The 23,217-nt window shown below is 62.5% G+C and overlaps 9 protein-coding genes across 9 annotated transcripts; 4 read left to right on the top strand and 5 right to left on the bottom strand.

Moving 5' to 3' along the window:
• Positions 1 to 84: 84 nt before the first annotated feature.
• HTZ1 (histone H2A.Z) lies at positions 85 to 581 on the bottom strand (the record flags this gene model as incomplete). The annotated part of the gene is made up of 4 exons (XM_060265914.1): positions 85 to 140; positions 169 to 309; positions 332 to 461; positions 486 to 581. The coding sequence occupies 4 exons, from the start codon at positions 579 to 581 to the stop codon at positions 85 to 87; spliced, it is 423 nt and encodes a 140-aa protein (XP_060121897.1).
• Positions 582 to 688: 107 nt separating this feature from the next.
• Positions 689 to 6,830, top strand: MJAP1_001966 (uncharacterized protein; the record flags this gene model as incomplete). Its single annotated transcript, XM_060265913.1, has 4 exons — positions 689 to 2,560; positions 2,610 to 2,987; positions 3,111 to 4,721; positions 5,421 to 6,830. 4 exons carry the CDS (start codon positions 689 to 691, stop codon positions 6,828 to 6,830), a joined length of 5,271 nt encoding a protein of 1,756 aa, XP_060121896.1.
• A 35-nt stretch (positions 6,831 to 6,865) lies between these two features.
• TOM40 (translocase of outer mitochondrial membrane) lies at positions 6,866 to 7,993 on the bottom strand (the record flags this gene model as incomplete). Its single annotated transcript, XM_060265912.1, has 1 exon — positions 6,866 to 7,993. The coding sequence occupies one exon, from the start codon at positions 7,991 to 7,993 to the stop codon at positions 6,866 to 6,868; it is 1,128 nt and encodes a 375-aa protein (XP_060121895.1).
• Positions 7,994 to 8,111: 118 nt separating this feature from the next.
• BYE1 (Transcription factor bye1) lies at positions 8,112 to 10,559 on the top strand (the record flags this gene model as incomplete). Its single annotated transcript, XM_060265911.1, has 1 exon — positions 8,112 to 10,559. One exon carries the CDS (start codon positions 8,112 to 8,114, stop codon positions 10,557 to 10,559), a length of 2,448 nt encoding a protein of 815 aa, XP_060121894.1.
• Positions 10,560 to 10,703: 144 nt separating this feature from the next.
• On the top strand, positions 10,704 to 14,822 carry MJAP1_001963 (histidine kinase; the record flags this gene model as incomplete). The annotated part of the gene is made up of 1 exon (XM_060265910.1): positions 10,704 to 14,822. One exon carries the CDS (start codon positions 10,704 to 10,706, stop codon positions 14,820 to 14,822), a length of 4,119 nt encoding a protein of 1,372 aa, XP_060121893.1.
• A 63-nt stretch (positions 14,823 to 14,885) lies between these two features.
• Positions 14,886 to 19,999, bottom strand: TOP3 (DNA topoisomerase; the record flags this gene model as incomplete). The annotated part of the gene is made up of 6 exons (XM_060265909.1): positions 14,886 to 16,588; positions 16,652 to 17,193; positions 17,662 to 19,035; positions 19,058 to 19,872; positions 19,897 to 19,949; positions 19,972 to 19,999. The coding sequence occupies 6 exons, from the start codon at positions 19,997 to 19,999 to the stop codon at positions 14,886 to 14,888; spliced, it is 4,515 nt and encodes a 1,504-aa protein (XP_060121892.1).
• Positions 20,000 to 20,032: 33 nt separating this feature from the next.
• On the bottom strand, positions 20,033 to 21,165 carry MJAP1_001961 (methylated diphthine methylhydrolase; the record flags this gene model as incomplete). The annotated part of the gene is made up of 3 exons (XM_060265908.1): positions 20,033 to 20,429; positions 20,452 to 20,539; positions 20,562 to 21,165. The coding sequence occupies 3 exons, from the start codon at positions 21,163 to 21,165 to the stop codon at positions 20,033 to 20,035; spliced, it is 1,089 nt and encodes a 362-aa protein (XP_060121891.1).
• Positions 21,166 to 21,293: 128 nt separating this feature from the next.
• On the top strand, positions 21,294 to 22,193 carry SPO11 (endodeoxyribonuclease; the record flags this gene model as incomplete). The annotated part of the gene is made up of 4 exons (XM_060265907.1): positions 21,294 to 21,450; positions 21,473 to 21,539; positions 21,562 to 22,152; positions 22,190 to 22,193. 4 exons carry the CDS (start codon positions 21,294 to 21,296, stop codon positions 22,191 to 22,193), a joined length of 819 nt encoding a protein of 272 aa, XP_060121890.1.
• A 105-nt stretch (positions 22,194 to 22,298) lies between these two features.
• Positions 22,299 to 23,201, bottom strand: MJAP1_001959 (uncharacterized protein; the record flags this gene model as incomplete). Its single annotated transcript, XM_060265906.1, has 2 exons — positions 22,299 to 22,319; positions 22,347 to 23,201. The coding sequence occupies 2 exons, from the start codon at positions 23,199 to 23,201 to the stop codon at positions 22,299 to 22,301; spliced, it is 876 nt and encodes a 291-aa protein (XP_060121889.1).
• Between the last annotated feature and the right edge of the window lie 16 nt (positions 23,202 to 23,217).

Genomic DNA, 23,217 nt, shown 5'->3' with positions numbered 1-23,217 from the left:
ACACGCGACGCCGGTCGCGTTCTATCCAACGATTAACCTGGTCTACACGTAGAAACACAATGCGCGTATTTAGAATTATCGCGCCTACTCCGAAGTGGCCGCACCCTTCTTGGTGTTGGTCTTGCCTTGGTTCTTGATCACTAGTGTGAGTTTTCGTAGAATACGTACGCGACTTGTGAATATACGGCAGCACACCACCACCCGCGATCGTCGCGCGAATGAGCGAGTCGAGCTCCTCGTCGCCACGGATAGCAAGCTGCAGGTGGCGCGGGGTAATACGCTTCACACGCAGGTCCTTGGACGCGTTGCCTGTGTGAGACAAGGGACATACCGGCAAGCTCGAGCACCTCGGCAGTGAGGTACTCAAGGATCGCGCTGGTGTACACAGCGGCCTTGGCACCCACACGGATGCTGTTCTGCGAGCGCTTCTTGAGGTGACGGTGGATACGGCCGACAGGGAACTGCTTTAGTTACGCGCGACATACCTGGAGACCAGCACGCACGGACTGCGACACCGGTTTCCGCGCTTCGCTCTTCTGGTTCGTGGTAGGACCGGACTTTCCACCCGTGCCTGCAGCCATGTCGATAATGGTAGTACTGCGCGAACCTGTTGTGGCGCGTCTCGCATCAACACCCGCTCGGCCGATCGCGTAGCGCTGACTAAGCACTCCACTCGGCCACCTTCACCATGAGCCAGGCGGCGCTGCGGGTCCCGCTAGGCTTTGTGCCGCGCGCGCCGCAGGGAAGCGCGCAGGCATGGGAGAGTGTATGGATTGAAAATAAAAGTGATACCGGCGAAAACGGAGTAGAAAACGACGCGTGGGTCGAGGACGGAGACGAGACGGCGCCGCACGCTTCGTGCACGGCTTCCTACTATCTCGCCCAGGCGCCCGGTACGGGGGCGGGTGAGGTCTACATTGCCGTGGGATACTCGGAAGGGACTGTGCGCATGTTTGCTGCGCCGGTAGACAAAAATACACCGCCGGCGCAGGACGACGTGCACGAACGCCCGGTACGACATGCGCACGGCCACCGCCGGTCGTCCCGCACGACGCTCCCGGGCTCGACGTCGCCTTATTCGCCCAGCAGTGCTTCGATTTGGCCGCCTATGAGCGACGTGACACCGTCCGATGCGACGACCAAGACGAGCGCCAGCACGGCGTCGTCCAGCATCTCGCCGTCGTCGCCTACCCACACTAGCGTCTCGGACGGGCCGACACAGTCCATGTCACAAGACGTTGCGCAGTTCACGCCAAAGCACGAAAATGCAGAGGCGCTACTCGAGGCGCAGTACCACGCAACCGCGTCGCCTTGCGTCATTGCGCACTCGGGTGAAGCACGGCAGTCGCACGTCCACGAGCACCATGACGCACCCAAGCACCGCGACCGCCTCCATTCGCTTTGGGAGCGGCGATCGTCGGGGGGAATGAGCGACCCGGCACCGCTCTCGGATAGGCCGAGCGAGGCACCGAGCGTCGAGCCAGTCATTGATACCCATCTCGTACGCGCGCCGCTGCTCGTGCGCTCGCTGTACACCCCGGACGCGTCGCGCGTCACTGCGTTGCTGGTCGACGACCGGCCGAACGATGCCGTGCTTCCGGCGCAGCTTCTCGTCCAGCAGGCTTCGGGACGTGTGACGGCGTGGTCGCTTCCTCTCCTCCAGTTCCTAGGTACCGTGCAGCTGCGTGTGATGCAGCACAGCGCACCGGGCGCCGAGCACGAAGTCCAGTTTGTGTTTGAGCGCCAGGCGACCGAGCTGGGCTCGCAACTCCTGCAGCCGGTCGACGCGTACATGCACATGGCCCGCCTTACGCCATGCGCCGCGCCGACGCTCGTCTTGCATCCTCTTCCAGTACTTGGCAGCAGCGAGCAGGTGCCGCTCTTGACCTGGGCCGAGTACAAAGAGTGGCCGTCGCGCATTTTCGTGCTACGCACCGATCCCGTGCGGAGTACGCTGGCTGTGTGTGCGGTGCTGCATGCTCCCGACGTTTTGCAACGCACGCTCTGCCTCTCGCTCGAAGACAAGCCGCATTTGCTGCTGTATGCTGCGGGCGACGAGCTTGTGCGCGAGACCTACGCGCTCGGCGACTTGACGCAGTTTTGCCAAGGACTGTCGATGCCGGCGCCGCGGCCTGCGCCGAACGGTGCGCCGTCTGGGACCTCGACGCCGGTCCATGCGCCGCCGGGTCGCCTCTCGCTGAAGCACCTCGGTCTGCTACTTCCGGCATGGACTATGCCGAAGCACGAGCCGACGGTGAGCCACGAGAGCAGCCGCGAAGAGATGCTTGCGCCCTTGCCTGATGCTCACAAGAGGCGACTCACGGAGCTTGTTACTACAGCACAGACCGCGCCCGAGACGTCGCAGCGTGCATTGGCCGAGGCTACGGTCCTTGCCGCGGCGGTCGTCGGCTCAACGTGTGCGCTTGCGCTGCATGCGTCCGAATCGGCGCTGCTCTTGGTCGACGGAGAGCTGGAGCAGCCGTATCTGCACCTTCTTCCTAGTCGTCCTATCTCGCTCCTACCCATGGAGCGCACAGGGAGCCTTGGCGTGCTATGCCAGGTACGTGTGCCGACTAACACAGCACCATTACGTGTCTCTCCAGATCCAGCACACGGACCACATCCAATGCACGGCCGAGGTCACCGATGCGCCGCCCAACTCGCTCGCGGTGGCCGCTGCCGGTTCGCTCCTGTCTGTTCCGCTGGCCGACACGAAGCCGGATAGCACGCACACGGCGCCCTCGGCGGTACTTCCGCTGAGCCTGACCAAAGTGATCCTTGCCGAATGTAAGTGTGTCCATGCTAACGCAGCCACTGGCCTAATTTCTATGCCCCTGACGCAACTCTTTAGCGATACGCCGCTGGCGACCGCACAGCCACTGCCGTGGGACGCCCCGCTGACGCTCCTACAGCAGGTTGCCAATCCCCGGACGGGCACGCGCCATATCCTTGGTGGATCCGCCGCGGGCGATATCGCGCTTTGGAACGTAAGCTCTTTGCAGCTCGAAGCTGCATGGAGCTGGTTCGCCTCACCAATCCAGTGCATTGTGCCACTCCTCGGCGTCTCGCCGATATCGCGGTTGTATAGCTGCGTCCTGTGCGTCGCGCAGGACGGCACATCGGCGCTGCTGGCCCTCGACGATCTCCGGCTTGTGCAAATGTTCCCTGGCTGCGGCGCACCACTTGTACAGATTGCAGTGCGAGGCAGCGAGCTGCTGCTGGCGTACGGCGAGCGCCGCGCACGGATCTGGTCGCTTTCCTCGCAAGAGCTTGTGCGGAGCGCCACCGCCGAGCAGCTCTGGATGCTCGTTGCACAGGCCGACGAGGCCGGCGAGGCGTGGCTGCGTCTCCCTGTTCCTCCCGCGCCACGCAGTGCGCCAGGGCGCGTCGACAAAAGTGCACAGAGCGGTATGCTGTCTGCGTGTGGCGCGGTGGCCGAGGGTGCAGTGCCGATCATCTTGGCCGATATTCGAAAAGCACTCGACGTTGCGTGCAAGACGCTGCGTCCCGCACTGGGCGCCAGCTCGCTCTCGTCTGCGCTCGATGCCTACACACGGCACATGCACGACGAAGCGTCCGCCCGCACCGAGGCGCCGCTCGCCGACGAGGCTGCTGCCGCCAAGCTCCTCACGACGCTGCGACCCCTTTTTGCCCTGTTCCTGCCGAGCGACCTAGACCAGGTCTTTGCGCAGCTGCAGGAAAAGACCTGCGAGGCCCAGACGCCTGCGATCGTGTTAGTGCCTGGTGCGCTGGGCTTGCCTGGGTTTGTAAGCGAGGCGGCGGGCGACCAAGCGACGCGGTCCTCGCTTCGCTTCTGCCTGACACCCGAGGCCAGCGCACAACACTTGCTGACGCTCACGACGCTCCTGCTGCTCGCGAGTGCCGTTCCGTCGGTACACCATGCCTGCCGCTCGGTGCTCGATGCACTTCTGACGCCCGCCTTTCTCGCATCGGCCGTCGGGTCCGACGCTTTTGCCCCCCCGAGTCTCGCGGTCCTCGCGCAGTTTATTATGGACGAGAACGAGGTGCTACGTACCGCAGCTGCGCTCCTTTTCCGCGCATACGCTGCTGCAGCGAGCGAAAGCGAGCTCGCGCGGCTCGCTACTGTCTATGCCCCCGTCGCCTACAAGCTAGACGCGGACGAGGCCCCCCATGCCGTGCTGCTGCTCGGCCTTGTGGCGTCTGCGCGCTACGCCTACTTTTCGCCTGCGCTCCTGAAACAGATCTCGGTCGGCGTCGCACAGTACCTCGCGGCGCCTGTCTACCGCCCGGAAGGTGCGCGGCGTGCGTACGTCGCGCTCGAGCTGTGCTGCCACGGCTGCGGCATCTGGCAGCACTATGTCGATGCGATTGCGCTGGTGCGTGGCATCTTTTGCATTGCGACGCAGCCTGAGGAGGCAGCAGCCGGCGACCATGCCCCCGCGATCAAGCTCAGTGGCCTGTCGCTGCGTGGCCTCGCGCGCCGAGCGACGCTGGAGCTAGCTGCCAAGCACAGCGCGCTCTTTATGAGCACGTTGGCGATGGACATCTTGCACGCGACGTCGGTCGAGCAGGGCCAAGTCACGCTGCGCCTTGTCGCCTTTATGATCCGTCAAAAGCCGCTGGTTCTGTACCCCAGTCTCCCCCGGCTTGTGGAAGCCGTGGTCAAATCACTGGACCCCACGGCCGGCGCGATGCGCACGGCGATGGCCAAATCGGCGACGTTGATGATCAACGAACTGGTAAAAACTTATCCCTCTATCGCATTCCATGGCCAGAGCCAGCGACTCGCTGTGGGCACGCACGAAGGCCATGTGGTGCTGTACGATCTCAAGACTGCGACGCGGCTCTATGTACTGGACGGGCATTCGCATCCTGTGACTGCATGCAGCTTCTCTCCGGACGGGCGCAGGTTTCTGTCTATGAGCTTGGAAGATGAATGTGTACTGATTTGGCGCCTGAGCACAGGCCTAATGGACATGCTGGTGCCTAGCGCAATGTCCCGCCTTACTGGCGCGCACAGCCAAGCCTCCGCCGACCGCGTCCTCCACTTCCACTTGGGTGCAACGGGTACGTATGTGGAGGCATTTGTTTTGCTAAACAATGCACAGCTGAATTGTGCCCTGCTGACACTTTAACGGAGGTCTCGTTTGAGTGGCCGAATTCGCGGAGCGTGCGTCTCCGCGTGGGCGAGGCACATGTAAATCTCGGCGTAGTCTAGATATGCGTTGGTTTGTAGGGCTGCACGATTGTGGAGGCGCTGCGTAACCCCATCGAGTCGTTTGGACCTGCAGGCGCAAGCAGGAGTGTTGCAGTGTCACGCGGGGTGTTGTGCATAGTGAAACTGCGCGAGGGCCGCCCGTCCATTATATTACTGAGCGCACACCAAGATCGACCCACCTGTTCGGTCTCCAATGCATCTGCCATTTCTTCCGAGCAAGCCTGTCCTGCCGATCCCGGCGGAGAGCAACCCGCTGCCGGCGATCGTGCCGAAGCTGCCCTCCCTGCTCGATCTTGTCCCGATCAAGTTCCCCAAGTATAATGTCGTGACGCGGTTCGCCCACCAGCTTGGACTCGAGACGGCCGAGTACCCTCCTATTAACCTGAGCATGACGCAGTACTTCGACGAGTCACTCCGCTTTGCGCTAGACGGCGCCGTGCTGGCGACGATCGTCTACATGGTCCACCTGATCACTGCTCGGGCACCACCCGCCGTCCGCCGTGCTGGGGCGTTTGCCGCCTCCGGCGTGCTGCTCACTTGGCCGCTGCTGGTTGGCACGGGCGAGTCGGCCCTGCTCAACTTTATGCGTCCGGCGATCGGTTTCCGTTCGTCGCTGCTGGCCTGGGACATTCTCCAGATCCGCTCCGTGCAAGAGGTCCAGTCGTGGTCGCTCATCGAGTTTGTCGGCTACCTGTGCTTTTTCCCGGTCGAGAAGGAAGTATTGGAGGAGCGTGAGAAGCGGGAAGGCTTCAAGCGCAACGCCCGCCTCCAGTGCCTGAAGCAATTCCCCACGGCTCTCTGCCAGTTGTTCTTTGCTTGCGTCTTTTTGCTCTTTATCCCGCCCCGTGAACATGTGAACGAAATCAGCAATGTCGTGTACTGCCTGTACAGCGTTCTGATGGGCGTCGAGGTCTTTTTGATCCTTTCGTCACTGGGCCTGTTAGTCATGAACCTCTTTGGTCTCGTGGTCGGGATGGAGCAGGAGCCCATGTTCCAGAATCCCTTCTTCACGACGCGCCTCCGCTTCTTCTGGTCGCGCTGGAACCGGGCGATTGCTACGGTGCTCCACCGCGTCATCTTTGGCGGCCGCGAGACCTACAAGACGCTCGAGGAGCGCAAGGCCGAGGAGGCTCGCACGAGGGACAACTCTGGCGCTTCGTCCGCGGTCGACGCCAAGGCGAACACGCTGCGTCAGCGCAAGTCCGGCAGCGTCGCCCCCACGCGCCAGCAGACCAACGCACCGCCCGCGCCCCGCCAGCGGTCGTCGTTTGTGAAAAAGTCGATGCTGGCCCTGTTGACCTTTTTCGTCTCGGGTCTTTTCCACGAGTACCTCATCCTCTTTGCTGCGCCCTACCACTTTGGCTGCGAGACTGCCTTTTTCATGTTCAATGGTCTCGGTACTGTGCTGTCGAGCGGTCTGGAGCGTTTCTTCCCCAAGATCAGCAACAAGATTCCCGGCTGGGTGCGCTACATTGCGATGCTGACCTTTTATGCATCGGTGGGTTACCTCTTCTTTGCCCCGTTCATCGAGGCCAACTTCTTCGCAAACTTCCAGGAACTGCTCTTTGCGGCCCTGCCTAGCGACGTGGCCAAGCCGCGCCCCATGTTTGTATACCTTTTTGGCAAGTAGCGCGTCTATTGCATCATACGACACCGCATTTCTACTTACATCGGGACCGACGGGGGAATCGGCGGGGGCTGCGTCGGGTCGATGGGCTCGGAGCCGCTCTCGATCGAGACACCGAGACCGAACTTGGCATCGCCGTTCAGGTGGTCGATCTCGCCCGAGAAGGTAAAGGCAAACGCGGGCGAAATGCGCGCCTCGTACACCGACGAGAGCTTGCCCAGGCTGTCGATCTGCGCACGGAGCGTCGCCATGCGGAACGAGTAGCGCGCGGCAAGCGAAGCCTGCGCATCACGACGCTGCGGCATCATGATCATCTGCAGATCACCGGCGACATCCACCTGGGGGCTGAGCTGTTGCCAGTAGGTGAACTGGCCGACGCCCTGGGGCTGCCACTGGGCGGTGGCAATCCAGTCGCTCGCCTTGCCGGTAAGCTTGGCCATGTATCCGATGCTCGCCTCCTCAATCTCGGGGCTGGGGCGCTGGTACACGGCCTCGGTTCCGAGCGCAAACTGAGGCGTGAGCGACTGCAGGTAGTTGGCCACATAGATACCCGTGGCGTTCACCGGCGAGGGGTTCAGCGCCTTGATGTTCGCACTGTAGTCCGAGCCCTGCAGGTCGTGCTCCAGCTGGACAAAGGTCTGGCCGCCAGCAGGAGCCAGCTGCGCCTGGACCTTGGAAATGTGGCCCGGCAGCCAGCGCGAGTTGAGGCGCATGGTAACGTTACCGGCGTCATCCAGGCCGGCCTGGTAGAAGCGGTTCTCATCACCGTAGACCGCACCGAAGTTGTACGCATTCTTGCCGGCAGCGCCAAGCGTGAAGGCGTGCGTCACCTGGAAGATCGGGTTCAGGTTCAGCGCCTTGGTCAGGTCGGCACGCGCGCCCTCAAACTGGAAGTTGGTCGTCTGCACGGCCTTCACCTCGTTCTGCATCTTCTCAATCGAACCGGGGCTTGGCAAGTTAAGGCTCTTGCGGATCTGCTGCATGTTGGCGAACGCATCGGCCACCGGGCGCACCACAGGGTCGAACGACGAGAAGTACGACGTGAGCGACGACCACAGCGTCGGCTGCGGCACGACGACAACAGGCTGAACGACTTGCGTCGGTTGAATCGGCTCCGTCGGCGGCTGGGCCGTCATCGGCGGGGCACTCGGGGCAGGGGCGGCCATCGTGTCGTCGATCGCGAAGCCCCGGCGCTCGCCCCGAAGAAGAAAGGGCGTCACGTGATTCGCCACCGCAGCGCCACGCATCGCTCCGACGGACCTCCATAGAGTCGGGCTATAGGATATGGCATCGGATTCTGCGTCGGTACGACGTGGATCGCGTGCGAAGCGGCCCGCACAGCGATTTGAGCCTGAAGCCGGACATGAGCAAAAGCGCGCACGCCCAGAAGGCACGCGCCGCACGACGCGTGCGCAAAAAGAGGAGAGCCCGAGCGAGGACGAGGGGGACAGCGACGATGGCGTCTACTGTCTCTGCCGCAAGCCCAACGACGGCTCGCCGATGATTTGCTGCAGCACATGCGGCGAATGGTTCCACTTTAAGTGTATCGGTCTCTCGAAGAAGGTCGCTGAAGACATTGACGAGTACGAGTGCAAGGAGTGCCAAGACAAGGAAAAGCAAGCGGAGGAAGAGGTGCGCAAGAAAGAGGACAAGGCGGCAGAAGAGGAGGAGTACAACGAGGAAGCAGCGGAGGAGGAAGAAGAAGAAGAAGAAGAAGAAGAAGAAGCACAAGAAGCGGACAGCGAGGCACACGACGGGTCCGAGTCGGAGCCGGAGCCAGCGCCGCGCCGCACACGCGCCGCACCACGCGCGCGGGCGCCGCCCAGGGCGCCGTCCAAGGAGCCTGCACGCGCACGCACTGCCGTCGGTAAAGATCCCGTGCGCTCGCACGTCCTCAAGACCTTTACCGAGATCTTTTCGCCGCTCTTTGCGAGCGCGGGCGAAAAGGATGCGAGCGAGCGCGCGACTGCCTACGCCGAAGAGCTCGAGAGCGAGCTGCACTCGTCGCTCGGCCAGCGCGAAAAAGGACGCCTGTATAAGGAGCGTTTCCGGACCCTCTCTTTCAACCTCAAGGACCATCGGAATACATCGCTGCACGAGCGCATTACGTCCGGCGCGCTCTCTGCGACCGACCTCGCGAAGCTGCCGAACGAGGCGCTCGCGAACGACTCGATCCGCGAAGCAGCTGAAAAGGCGAAGCGCGACGCACTCCAGCAGTCGGTGCTTCGCGAGCAGGCCGACGGACCTGCCCGTAAAATTACCCACAAGGGCGAGATTGATATCGAGCGAGACGACGCCGCGCCGTATGTCGCCCCAGATCCCCGCCCGGAAATGGTCGATCCCGCGCCAGAGGAGCCGTCGCCCGAACCGGTGGCAGAGCGGGCCGCGACGCCCCCGCAGCGCTCGGAGCCGAGCGAGAGCCCTGCGCGCCCTGCCGTCAACTTTGCCGAGGCGTGGAAGGAGGCGACGCCGAAGCAGGACGATATCGTCGACCCGCCGTCGCCGGGCTTTGCGTACGCCGTCGGTGGCGAGACGCCGCCCCCGAACGAGGCGCCTTTCCTTTCCGAGTCGCACGATGCCGACACGGCCCTCGACTCGTTCCTCGACCAGCCCGCCGAGGAAAGCACGACGCCGCCCGGCACGCCCCCGCTGCACACCCCGGCTGGCCGGCGGTCGCAGGACAAGATGCCAGCGCACCCGGTGGTGTGGGACGGCGTCGTGACCATGCCCGAGTATACCTCTGCGTACGTCCACGCGCGGCAGCTCTCCGAGCCTCTGTATGCACCCACCTCTGCCTTGTGGCCGGCGCTCTTTGCCGGTGCCGAGTGCATGGTCGAAGGGCGTCTTCCGAGCAAGGCCGCGATCGACTACCTCCATCAAGTGCGGCAGTCACCCCGCAACGAGATCGTTCTCATGACGCTCGACGCGGGCGGCGCAGCGCCAGCGCCAGAGCGCCACCACGAGGCGGACCCTACGCTGTACGCTTCGCCGTCGCTCGATAAGCTCGTGCGCTACTTTGCCGACAAGCAGCGCTTTGGCGTGCTGGCGCCGGCGCCGGGCATGATGGGCACGCTCGTCAAGGACTTTTACATCGCGCCCCTGCGCGCCACAGACCCAGTCCCGGATTGGCTCTACACGCTGCATCCTACGGGCCTCGGGCCCATGTGGGCCGAGTCGCGCCCGGCCGACATTCTCGTCGCGGTCCTGGTGCTGTTCCGCGCGGCGCTCGAGGAGCGCACCGCACAGGACAGTGCGGCACCTGCGCCACCGAGTTTGCCCGCACCTACGAACGCGTCGGGAAGCACGCCGCCCGTGTCCTTGGACGCGCTCCTGAACGTTAAGCCCGACGCGATCCAAAACCTCCTGTCTACGCTGGGCGGCGCGCCGCGGCCCCCTATGGGCGCGGCACCCCCGGGCATGCCGCCCGCACTCCCGGGTATGCCGCCGATGGGCCCTGGCGTCCCTCCGCCGATGCACGGCATGTCCGGCCCCCCTCCCCCTCGCCCGATGCGACAGTGGGGTTCCGGCGCCCAAAATCCGGCCCCGTCGGGCTGGGAGCCGCCACGGATGCCGCCTGGGCCGCCTGGGCCACCTGGCGCCCCTGGCCCCTTCCCATATGGCGCGCCGATGCCCAACTGGCAGCCATCGCGCGGCGGGTGGTACGGCGGCAACCCCGACCAGGCAGACGCGCGTCGCGGACGCGGCGGAGTTCGTCGCGGCGGGCGCCGATGATCCCCGATTCGTGCCGTGCATGCCGATTTCAGGCATTGATTGGCCCTGTTTCATAGTTCATGCGTTTAATTTGATAATCTTCAAGTCGTCGGCGAACGTGGCGGGAACGTCGTCGGAGCTTGCCTTCTGCGGCGACTGGGTAGCATGGCACCCGTCTCGCCGACCGTCGTGGTTCCGGACCATCACGGGTTGCGCTATTCACCCTATGCATTCCCAGAAGCGTCAAAGCTGACCGCTTCGAATGCAGACGCTTCCTTGGACTATATTGCGGCGCTGCTCGAGACGCTCGTCTACGCAGCGCCTGCGTCGCGCCTCCCAGCGCGGAGCCATCTTGCGCCGAACAGCCAGAGCGACAAAGTGTACCCGATATCGCTTGATTTGCCTGCGCTCGATCCGAATTCCAAAGTCGATGCGATCCAGCAAATGATTGCCTCGCTCACACACAAACTCTGGGACGCGGAGGACCACGTCGACGCGGCGCAGTCGCCTGCGCGCCTGTCGCGCATCCGTACCGAGAGCCGCGAGCTGAGCAACTCGCGCGTTGACCGCCGCAGCCTACCGTACCCCCTGTCCAAGGCGCATCCTTTGAGCTCCGAGTATCCTCTGAGCTTCCCGATGGGCATGGAGAACAACGAGCCGGTGATTCTCTCGTGTCGCTCGCCTACCTCCCATCCACAATCGCCCAAGGACAAAGCAAGCGATGAGAATGTCACGCGCGCTGCAGCCAAGGCAGTCGGCGGCAAGCAGGTCGCGCCAGGCATCGGCGAGGGCGGCTCGCTGCCTACGTCGCCCAGCTACATTGCGAGCGAAATTGACCCAATGGAGATGCTCGAGCGCTTCAACGAAGAGAGCGGCATGAGCGCAGAAGAGGAATTGCATCTCCTCAAGGCACAGGTGCAGGACATTGCACGCGTGTGTAAAGCCGTGGCGCTCGGCGACCTGTCGCAACATATCATGGTGCCTGTGCAGGGGCAGGTCATGGTCGAGCTCAAGGAGATTATCAACCAGATGGTCGACCGTCTGAGCAACTTTGCGAGCGAAGTCACACGTGTCTCGCTCGAAGTCGGTACGCAGGGCAAGCTAGGAGGCCAGGCCGGCGTCGAGGGCGTCGAAGGCACCTGGAAAGAGCTCAAGGACGTCGTCAACCGTCTCGCCGAAAACCTCACGAACCAAGTGCGCGGTGTCGCGCTCGTCACCAAGGCCGTCGCGCGCGGCGATCTCTCTAAAAAGATCGACGTCCAGGCCGACGGCGAGATTCTCGAGCTGAAGGTCACTATCAACGTCATGGTGGACCAGCTGCGCCACTTTGCAAACGAGGTCACCCGTGTCTCGCGCGAGGTCGGCTCGCAGGGTCGCCTGGGTGGCCAGGCGCACGTTCCCGGCGTCCAGGGCGTGTGGAAGGAGCTGACGGACAATGTGAACCGCATGTGTCTGAACCTCACCGAGCAGGTGCGCTCGATCGGTATCGTGACGACCGCCGTCGCCAAGGGTGACCTGACCAAGACGATCGAGATTGAGGCCGAGGGTGAGATGGCGCAGCTCAAGGATACGACGAACAGCATGGTAAGCCAACTGCGTGTGTTTGCCAGTGAAGTCGTGCGTATGTCGATGGAGGTCGGTACCTATGGCCGCCTGGGTGGCCAGGCGCACGTCCCGAACGTCGAGGGTATCTGGAAGGACTTGACCAAGAGCGTCAACAAGATGGCCGACAACCTCACGTCGCAAGTACGCGAGATTGCGCGTGTGACCAAGTGTGTCGCCGAAGGCGTTCTCACCGAATTCATCACGGTCGATGTCAAGGGCGAGATTCTCGAGCTGAAAAACACGGTAAACAACATGGTTCGGCAGCTCAAGACACTCTCAGACGAGATCATTCGTGTGTCCGTCGAAGTAGGCACCGAAGGTCGCCTGGGTGGCCAGGCGAACGTCGCCGACGTCAAGGGGCAGTGGCAGGTGCTCACTGAGCGGGTGAACATGATGGCCAGCAACCTCACGACGCAGGTGCGTTCCATCGCGACGGTCAACACGGCCGTGGCGCGGGGCGACCTGAGCAAGACGATCAACGTCGAGGTCCGCGGAGAGTTCCTCGACCTAAAGCTCACGGTCAACAACATGGTAGAGTCCTTGCGTACGTTCTCGACCGAGGTAACGCGTGTCGCTACCGAGGTCGGCACCGAGGGACGCCTCGGCGGCCGCGCCACTGTGCTCGGCGTCGGCGGCACGTGGAAGGACCTCACCGACTCGGTGAACACCATGGCAGCGAACCTTACGCTGCAGGTGCGTGCCATTGCACACGCCACGACGGCCGTCGCGCGGGGTGACCTCACGCAAAAGGTCACCATCTCGGTCTCGGGTGAGATTCTCGACCTGGTCAACACGATCAACAACATGATTGACCAGCTGTCCTTCTTCGCCTCCGAAGTGACGCGTGTCGCGCGTGAGGTGGGTACCGAAGGTAAGCTGGGTGTGCAGGCCCAAAAGAAGGACATCAAGGGCAAGTGGGCAGAGATCACCGACAATGTCAACATCATGGCCAACAACCTCACGTCGCAGGTGCGTGCCTTTGCCCAGATCACGGCTGCAGCGACCGACGGTGACTTTACGCGCTTCGTCACAGTCGAAGCAAGTGGTGAGATGGACTCGCTCAAGACCAAGATCAACCAGATGGTGTACAGCCTGCGCGACTCGATCCAGAAGAACACGGCTGCGCGTGAAGCCGCCGAGCTAGCCAACCGCTCCAAGTCCGAGTTCCTGGCCAACATGTCGCACGAGATCCGTACGCCGATGAACGGTATCATTGGAATGACCTCGCTCACGCTCGAGACGGACCTGTCGCGCAGCCAGCGTGAGAACCTCGTCACCGTGTCGACGCTCGCGGGCAATCTGCTGGCCATCATCGACGACATTCTGGATATCTCCAAGATCGAGGCGGGCCGCATGAATGTGGAAGAAATCCCCTTCAGCCTGCGCGGCATTGTCTTTTCCGTGCTCAAGACGCTGTCGGTGCGCGCCGCGCAGAAAAAGCTCAACTTGGTGTACGAAGTGGCGCCCGACTGCCCCGACCCGCTCATTGGCGACGCGCTGCGTCTGAAGCAAATCATCACGAACCTCATCGGCAATGCCGTCAAGTTTACCGAGAGCGGCGGACGCGTGGCGCTGCGCTGCAAGGTCAACTGGAGCGACGCAGAAATGACCATGCTCGAGTTCTGCGCGTCGGACTCGGGTATCGGCATTAAGCAAGACAAGCTCGACATGATCTTTGACACCTTCTGCCAGGCGGACGGCTCCACCACGCGCAAGTACGGCGGTACAGGTCTGGGTCTATCGATTTCTCGCCGCCTCGTTAACTTGATGGGTGGTGACATGTGGGTGCGCAGCCACTTTGGCAAGGGCTCCGACTTCTTTTTCACAATGCTAGTCAAGCGCGACAAGTTCTCAAAGGAGCAGCTGTTCGACCGGATGCGTCCGTACCTTGGCCGGCATGTTTTCTTTTTGGATACGGTGCGCGACGAGAGTGGTGTTGCGCAGATGCTCTCGCGGCTGGGCCTGCGTCCGATCCTCTTCCATACGATCGACGAGGCGCTGGCGCGGTCGCAGTCAACGTCGCGCATCGATGCGATTGTCACCGACTCGCTTGCGGTCGTGTCTCAGCTGCGTGCGTCTGAGCAGCTGCGCTACATTCCCATTAACCTAGTCACGCCACATGTCTTATCGCTGAACCTCACCTTCTGTCTGGACTATGGCATTTCTTCTTACATCAATACACCCCTGTCTCTCGAGGATCTGTACTATGCGTTACTCCCCTCCCTCGAGAGTTCAGCTGCGACGCCAAACGAAGGAAACAACGAAATCAGTTACGACATCCTGCTTGCTGAGGACAACTTGGTCAACCAGAAGCTCGCCTGTAAGATTCTCCAAAACCAGGGCCACCATGTCGACGTCGTCGACAATGGCGAGCTGGCCGTGTTTGCTGTCCAAAAGCACCGGTACGACGTTATTCTAATGGATGTGAGCATGCCTGTTATGGGCGGTATCGAGGCGACGATGGCGATCCGCGACTACGAAGACTCGGCGGGCCTGGCCCGCATTCCCATCATTGCCCTTACCGCCCATGCTATGCTGGGCGACAAGGAAAAGTGCCTGCAAGCGGGTATGAATGCCTATGTCAGCAAGCCCATCCGACGCGTAGAGCTGGTCTCGACGCTCACTTCGCTCCTGTCGCACAAGTCGGGCGAGAGCGCGGAAAGCACAGCGAACGCATAAGGGCTAGGTATGCAGCACCTGGCGTGCTATAGTTTTCCATTACGATGAAATCATACAAAAACACTACGCTAGATCCATCTTATGGGCTGGAATATCCATTGAGCAAGGGGTATCCACCGACTGAGCCTGCCCGCCATCCTGTGCGCGCGCCTCGCCCTTTCGAGACTGGGCGAGGGTAAGCGAATTGAAGTTGTGGCTCACCGACGAAGCATCCGACTTGGAATCGCCCTTCGTTTCGGCCAGAGCGTTCCGCAGCCGCACCACCTCCTGGCTCAGCGACTGGAGCGCCGTATCGCGGCGCTCAATACGCCGCTTGAGACGCACGAGGTATTCGTTGCTGTGGCGCAGAAGCAAGACCTTGGCAATCGCACGGTTCGCATCGCGCGCCTGCTCGGGCGTCACCACATAGAGTGGCGGCCGCGCGCCTTCCTGGAGCGGCTCAGCCTCGCCATCGCGAGGACGCTTGGTGGTCTCGGGGTCAAAGCCCTCAGCCAGCTGGTCCTCCGATGAACCGTCCGGGCCCAAGACCGAGCCACACGACACGCTCTCGTCGAGCGTGATGGCAGGCAGCAGGCCACGCAGCTCGTCGAAGCAGTGCTTCAGCGAGTCGCGGCGCTTCTGCTCGGCAGCCTTGTGCGACGTGCGCCGCTGGTCGAGACCGCCATTGCCCACGCGGCGCAAGTTCATCCACGCATTGCGGTCCTCGGACGAGAGGCCGCCCGGGAGAATTGGCTTCGGCTGTGTGCCTTGATAAAACATATTGGGTCGCGGCTGCGACGCATTGATCAGCGCCGAAGCTGCCACCGCATTCACCGCCGCATTATGGGCAGGGAAAGAGCCCATACCCGAAATCTCGTTCGACGGAGCATAACCAAAAGAAGAAAAATTGCCTGGCGACATGGGGTGGTTCGGCACACTGTGCGCATTTTCTCCATTCTGCTCAAGTTGCACCCACTGCTCGGGGTTGGGTTCCTGAGGCGAGGTAGACTGCTGGATGCCCATGATCGTCCCTGGCGTCACGGGCTTGGTCGGCCGCTGCGAAGGCGCCTGGCCTTCCTGGTTGGCGAGGTCGATGGGCGACGGGCTGTTGTCGGCCTCCGGGGCGTCGCTGATGGAGTTGTGGCGCGTGGAGCCCGCCGTCCCGGGGTTCGGAGTGCCTGGCTCGTCGCCGAGACGCGAGCGCGGGCGGCGCGTCAGCGAAGAGCTACGCGTATGCGGCGCCGACCGGGGCGTTACAGCCCCCGTCTGGCCCATCGCCACCAAGGCAGGGGACAGGGCCGGGGACGGCATCGACAAACCGCTTGCCTCTTGCATCGTGCTCGACAAAGTCTCAAGCGCACCGAGTGACGGCGAAGTGCTCGAGTTGCTCGATTCGCGCTTACGGAGGTGCGCCACATTGCTGTTGTTTGCCTGCCACACCGACGTGCTTCCGCTGCCCGGCGCGACTTTGGGGCTCTGCGCGGGCTTCATCAGCGGTGACGGCCGCACCTTGTTGGCCTTGCTTTCGGCTGTCGTGCTGCGGTTGCGGCGCGCAGCATTGGCGCTGCGCTCCGAGGCCGAAGCCGACGTATCGCCGGACATGTTATGCAGTTCACCGTGCGCATAAATGCCACGGTTGTACGCATTCTGCGCATTTCCACCCGGGAACGGAACACGTACATTAGGGTGCGAAGGTGAGGACATGGTCGAGAGCATATCTTGTTGCAAGAAAATCTGGTCGGGGTCCCCCGTGCTGTACATGCCCTGGGATCCTTGGGGCTGGAGCGCTGGCGAAGTAATAGGAGATAGGAAATCATTGGTACTTGCACTGCTGATTGTAGAGAAAACACTTGCTGGTGTAATAGCGGTAGCATCCAGAGGAGGGAAGCCTTTTTGGTGTTGGTATGAGCCGTAGGCATGCGCAGCTTCCATCGGCGCCATACTGCCTTGACGGTTATCTTCTTTCAGTCCATGCTGCTGATGCGCCGCCTCATGGCCGCGGCCTGGCGTCTTGGGCACGTTGGAGTGGTCCGTGTGAAACTCATCCCGGTGGTGATAACCCGTTGGAAGGTCGTTGCGCTGCTCTGGCTGTTGAGATCGCTGGAGCAGTGCATCGACGTCCTGTCCATTATCACGCATTTGCACAAGGCGCTCGTGCAGCATCGACTCGAACTGCGGGTTGGCGAGCTGCTCCGGTCCCAGGCGGTGCTGGTTGAGCAGGTCGCTGGCGTTCAGCATATCCGGGCCCAGGCCCATCGGCAGCTGCGTATTCATATCTTGATGCTGGCCCATACCGCCCAACTGCTTATCATGGCGGATATCGCCCGCATGGACCAGACCGGGATGCGACGCATAAAAGGCGTTTAGATCGTCCATGTGCGACGATTGCAAACTATAATCATGAGGAAATTCGAGGCCCTCCAAGCCAGAAGTAGCACCATCAGTACCTCCGAGACTCATTATTCGTTCTCGACGGCCAGCACTCGCATTCAATCCGTCCCAGTCGCGCCTCGAGCGTGCCCAACGGTGTCGGTCGTGGCTCGCCGCGTTTTGCCGACCGGCGACGAGACTTAAGCTCTCTCGGCCGGATTATGTAATATGTTCCTGGGTCAGGGGCAGGAGCGCGGCACATCGGGGCTTTTTTAGATTCATTGGGACTTACCATGCATTGGCCCAATGACCGGATTGGTGGCACCGGAAGCAGGTGCCTTGCGGCGTACTGCGCACTTGCGAATTACGTCGTCGCTTGGCAGGCCGCGTCGAATCGGTTGCGGGGCGACGCGATCGTGATGCGGGGGGGGGAGCGTCGTCGGCCCACGCAAAAAATGAACATTGCGCTCGGCGGCTCTCTTTCGGGCACGCATAAAAGGCACGGCCGGCATTCGCACCGGATCCGGCCTGGGCACGCTTCGCCGTCAGGTCACAGTGGCACCGGGGGGTATCGGAGGCGACAGGCGCCGTGGGTATAGGATCCGGGTCCGACCGCGCCGAGGCACGTCGGGGGGCGCGTGTCGACGTGTTGCGCCGAGGGGGTGCGTGGGTCGGAGGCGCTTCCGGCACACTTTGCGCTTTCCATAGAAAGAATCCACAGCCTTCTTCACCGTCTTCGGTATTGGCGCACGCCCAATACGGCCGCGCGCTGGCGCCGCGCCCGCTCGTGCGCTCGGCGGCAGTCGATCCACAATGGCACGACACGCCGGGCACGGCAGGTGTGTCGGACGGCGGAGCGGCGTCACCGGGCAAGTCTTGCATCAGGCCCTTGACGCGCTGCGTGATGGTATTGAATCCACGCTGCACCGCGGTATAAATACGACTGTACTCTTCCATGCTCTCTTGCACGGTCGCATCGCGCGTCAGCGTCGCATTCGCAATGTGAGAAAGCTTCACCTCTGTATCGCGACGGAGCATCGGCTGGCACAGGTGCTTGCTCACTTCCATGCTTTTGTATCCCTCGACGAGGCCCATGCCAAGCGTCGAGGGGATCAGGTAGTTTGTCTTGCCTTGCTTGTGCAGCATCACGTACTGGCGATCGATGATCTTGCGAATATGCTCGGCGATCGTTGCGTCGGTACCGATCCCATTCTTGTCCATCAGGTTCACGAGGTCCGCCTCGGTCAAGAGGCTGGGGCGTGTCGTCTCGCCTTGCCGCATCGTACACGACGTCGGACGGAAGGTCTGGCGCTCGGTGTACTCGGGCATAGCCTTGTCTTTCCAGGTCTCGTAGGTAAAGAGCTTCAAATAATTCAACGCAAGCACCACCGTTCCAGACGCGTGGAAGCGCTCGCCGCCGAGCTCAATATGCACCGCCGTCTCGTGGCCGCGTGCGTCGGTGGCACATGAGGCGAGGAAGCGCCGTGTGACATAGTCGTACACCTTCTTTTCGTCCCCAGAGAGCCCGTTGGCATGGGCCGTGGGGTGGATCGGCGGGTGCGCTTTATCGTTCTTGCTCCCATTGCGAGGCCGCTCAAACTGGAGATTGTTGTCCGGCGCAGGCGCCGAGACACTCTCGGACAGCTCGGCGGCGAGCCCGCCCCAGACCGCGTCGCTCGTCTGCTTCGCAACGAGCGCGGCAAAGTCAAAGTCTTTGTCGTACTGGTCCGTCTCGGTACGGGGGTAGGAAAGGAGACCGCGCTGGTACAGCGCCTCGGCCACGTCCAGCACGCGCTTCGGCGCGAGGTGAAAGAGGCGCGACGCGCTTTTCTGCAGTTCGACCGTCGTCAAGGGCGTGGGTTTGCTGCGTGAGACGTTTTACGTACCGCTTCGTCACTGGGCGGTTGACGACCGAGGCGACCGTTGCCTCGCCTGCGTCGGTACAGCGCGCATGCAGTGCCGCGGTTGCGTCCTCGTCAAAGAGGTGCTTGCGCTGCCACGCAAACTCCACCGTCTGGCGGCCCATAGAATGCTTCACGTCGATAGTCCAAAATTTTTCAGGGACAAACGCCTGAACGCGCTTGTAATGCTCGACGACAAACCCGAGCGTCGGAAACTGGCAGGGACCATAGCTGATCACCATCCCATCTAGCTCCGGCAGGCCGCGGCCAAGCGCAGTGGTCTGCAGCCGAGTAAAAGCGGCGCCGGCGCGCAGGTCGATCTGTTGCCGCGCCTCAACGGCGTACGCTGCATTGTAGTCAAGATCCACGGGCGACGTACACGCGCGGTGGATTTGGTTCGCAATTAGTGCGCTAAATCGCGCGCGTTTGACCAGCAGCGACGCGCGGACTTTTTTGCAGTGTTGCTCAATTTCATAGCCAATCTGTTCGCCTTCGCGGTCGCAGTCGGTCCAGATCATGAGCACGTCCGCACGACGTGCCTCGTTCTGCAGGTTCTGCGCGACCTTTTGTGCGTCTTTCGACACGCGCACGATCGTCGGCGCGGTAAAGAGGGCCGACGCGTCGCAGCGCCCCCACTTGAAATCGTCCGGAAAATCGAGCTCCATCATGTGCCCACGCACCGAGGTGACGGTCATCTCAACGGACACCTGCGCGGGGCCGCGTGCAGAGCCGCCGACGACAGCGCGCGGCAGGCGGTACGGAAAGTCGAAATTCCGACAATACTTGTCGCGTCCCTCGCGCTGTGTAAGAAAAAATCGACCTACGTTCGAAAAGGAACCCCCCGACAACATCTGGGCGATGGTCTTGGCGATGGATGCTGCATTAGCGTGGCGACGTACGCTTCTCGGCCACGCACAAGACGCGCATCGCGAACGACGCGCCGTGTTGGTCTTAGCTAAGCTATGCCCACGCCCAGACGTGGAGGGCGGCGTCGTAAAATGAGCAGCTATAGACATAGGACGCGCCGGGCATGTCCGCGCCGCGGAATGCGCCGCGCTCCCAGTCGCATCCGTAGGCGATACTCTCGTGCTGATCAAACTCGCACACGACCTCGATAGGCGCATCGGGCGACCACTCCACGATGCGTACGCCGCCGTGCATGCAGCCGAGCAGCAGCGCATTCTCGTTCGTAGGGTGCCACTTGGCGCGCCAGATGCCGCCGCCGACAGGCGCATCGGCGACAGGGCGGCGGGGGTTGCGTGCGTCAAAGATGCGAATCGTCTCGTCGTAGCTGCCGACCGCCCAGTAGTGCTGCCGCGTGGCATGGCTCTGGATGCTCGTGACGCCGCCGTCAAAGCTGGGTGAGCAAGGCGACGTACCCTTTCTTGCACGTAAAGGTCGGTTCACGGGTGCCGTCGTGGATAGGCGTGCGCAGGTCCCATCCTTTGAGCGCGAGGTCGTCACCGCCTGGGTGAGCAGGGCTACGTACCACTCCATGCGACGTTCGCACCGCTCCAGCAGTCCCATGCTGCTATCCATGCCTCGTAGTCGTGTGCGTGCCACGTCTCGATGCCATGCGGCTCGGCGCGATGCAGGCTCGGCACGGTCGCCAGCGTGCCGTTGCTCTGGCTCACAATCACGCTCGCGTCACTTGCCCCCATTTTCGTGCGGTCCGACCAGTCCAGGCTCAAGCATAGAGCCTTTTCGTCGTTCATGCGCCAGGCAGCTTTCTTGGTAAAGGCGAGGTTCTCGCCCAGCTGGTAGAGGCTCAGGTAACCGGTCGCATCGGCAATGCCCAGCATCCCGTAGCCGTGCTCACCACATGCGCTGTTAGCAAGCGTCCACTTGGCATCGAGAATTGCCTCGCCCTCGATCGCGTCGAGCGTCGTGCACGCCGCAGCTTCTCCGGGGGTCACGCGGTGCAGCTTGCACCGTCCTCGGCGAGAGTACTCGGGGCTCGCCTCGGTCGACTGCGCGGGGTCCTGGTCCACTTGGTAGGTCGACACGGCAAATACATACGGCAGGCAGGGGTGCGACTCGACTGAGTCTGCCGACAGCTCGGTCGATTCATAGTACCGACTTTTCGCCTGCATGACCTCCACAGGAAAGATGTCTGTGCGCAGAGCAGGAGGGGACAGGGATAGGTTGAGCCATGACCGCTCGTGACCGAGGTCCAGACGGCACTCGCGCGAGGACGAAGGAGAAAGAACGCGACGAGGCGATGCGCCGCATCGAACATTTTATCGCGCACTTTGTGCGCAATGCACAGAGCCGGTCGCCGCGTTCCATGACGCTCGGCGCGCCGCGCAGCCGTATGCGTGGCGCATCGGTGCAGTGGCCCTTTCCTGCGCGTCACGCCGACCGTGTACAGCACTGGGGTACGTAGTGTGGCTAAGGTAGCACAGTTTCTGCGTGTGCTGTCCTATATGCATACCGCAGTGCGCTCGGATGCCATCCTCTCGAAACGGTACGCAGCAAGGCTGACGCAGCGAGATCTACTACCGCGATCCTTCGCTGTTTGGGTCGCAGCGCACGGTTGATTCGATGATTGCACGCGCGTGCATGACGCTCAACCTGTCGCGCGCGGCGCTCAGTGTATGTGCGACGCCGCGCAGCGTTGTGTGGGGCCCCATTGGCTTTGGCGGCCAAGCGCAACTTGCCGAGCAGACGATTCCAGACCCCGCCCATGTATCGTCTCTGGTGAGTAGCGCGGAGTGGATCGTTATTGTCGAGAAGCATGCAGTGTACCAGACGCTGCGCACGATCGACTTTTTGGGGCAGGTCGGCGGGCACCTGCCGCCCGGCGCCGTGGTCACTGGAAAGGGATATCCAGACCATGCGACGCGCTGGATGCTTGGCGAGCTTGCGCGGCACGCATCGTCTACGCATCTCTTGTTCTTGGTGGACAGCGACCCCCACGGCGTGGACATCTTTCGCACGTATCAAGACGCGCTGCCCTCGAGCGCCCAGGTGCACTGGAGCGGTCTGCGCGCGCGGCAGTGGCTGCGCCTGCAGATGGCGCATGCCATTCCCACGATGCCGCTTACGCGTGCGGACCGTGCCAAGGCCAAGAGCATGCTGTCAAGCCCCGCGCTCCCCCCCGCGCTTCGGCACGAGCTAGGCGAGACGCTGCATCTCGGCTACAAGTGCGAGCTCGAAGTGCTCTGCACGGCCGCGGACGACCATCCCCAGAGCGGCGCGGCAAGTGGCATCCTCGCCGAGTTTCTCATCTCGCAAATCCGTTCCGCTATATACTCCTGCGGGGGTGATATACATGATACACGGCCAGTGCCACGACCGTTCCAAGGGTCGCACCGGCCACGACATCGGTCGGGTGGTGGCGATAGTCCATTGTGCGGCTGATGGCGACGTATGCTGCCACCAGGACTGGTACAAGCGGAAGCACGATCGTGAATGCGATCGGCGAGAGCGGGTCGCCCGGCGGCACGTCGACCGTGCCCTGCGGCTCGGTGTGCTCGTTGGCGCGCGGCGGGTCCGGCTGCGGCTCGGTCGGCGCGGGAACGTAGGCATACAGTCCTGCAATGCGGTACACGACGCTCGTCAGTGCCGCGCGCACGCACAGCGCGAGGTACACCAAGCCCGCGAACGAGGTGCTCGAATGGCCGCTTGGGAACGAGCGGAAGCCGTCCTTGAGGATCGGCGAGTCGTGTGCTGTCGTGCAGATCGCATCGGTCACGAGCGTGCTGTGGTACTTGCCCTCGTCCCATGCCGGCAGGCGCGGCTGGCACCGGTCGAGCAAGTCGGGACGCGGCCGGCCGACGAGCGACTTGACCAGGTTGGTAATCACGGCGGTGATCGCGAGCGTGAGCAGCAGGCCTAGCGCCGCGGTATTCATGCGCGCAAAGGGCCGCGTGTGCACTGCCGAGAGCACCAGCACGCCGATCAGCGGCACGATCAGGCTAAGGACCAGCAGCAAGACATCCGGCACCCGCTCGTGCAGGGCGTACGGGTGCTGCAGCGAGACGTCCGCGAGCGAGAACTGCTGCCGGAAACCCTCGCTGCCCAGCCCCATAAACTTGGTCGCAATGATCAGGACCAAGAGGGTGACCCAGTCGACGAGCGAGCGCCCGCCGTATGCATGGTTCGCCAGCACGTCGTGCCAAGCCATGATGGAAAGTGCCTGC

Source organism: Malassezia japonica, chromosome 3 (genome assembly GCF_029542785.1).
Source record: "Malassezia japonica chromosome 3, complete sequence".
In the NCBI taxonomy this organism is placed as follows: Eukaryota; Fungi; Basidiomycota; class Malasseziomycetes; order Malasseziales; family Malasseziaceae; genus Malassezia; species Malassezia japonica.
This window is presented reverse-complemented; position numbering and strand designations above follow the sequence as displayed.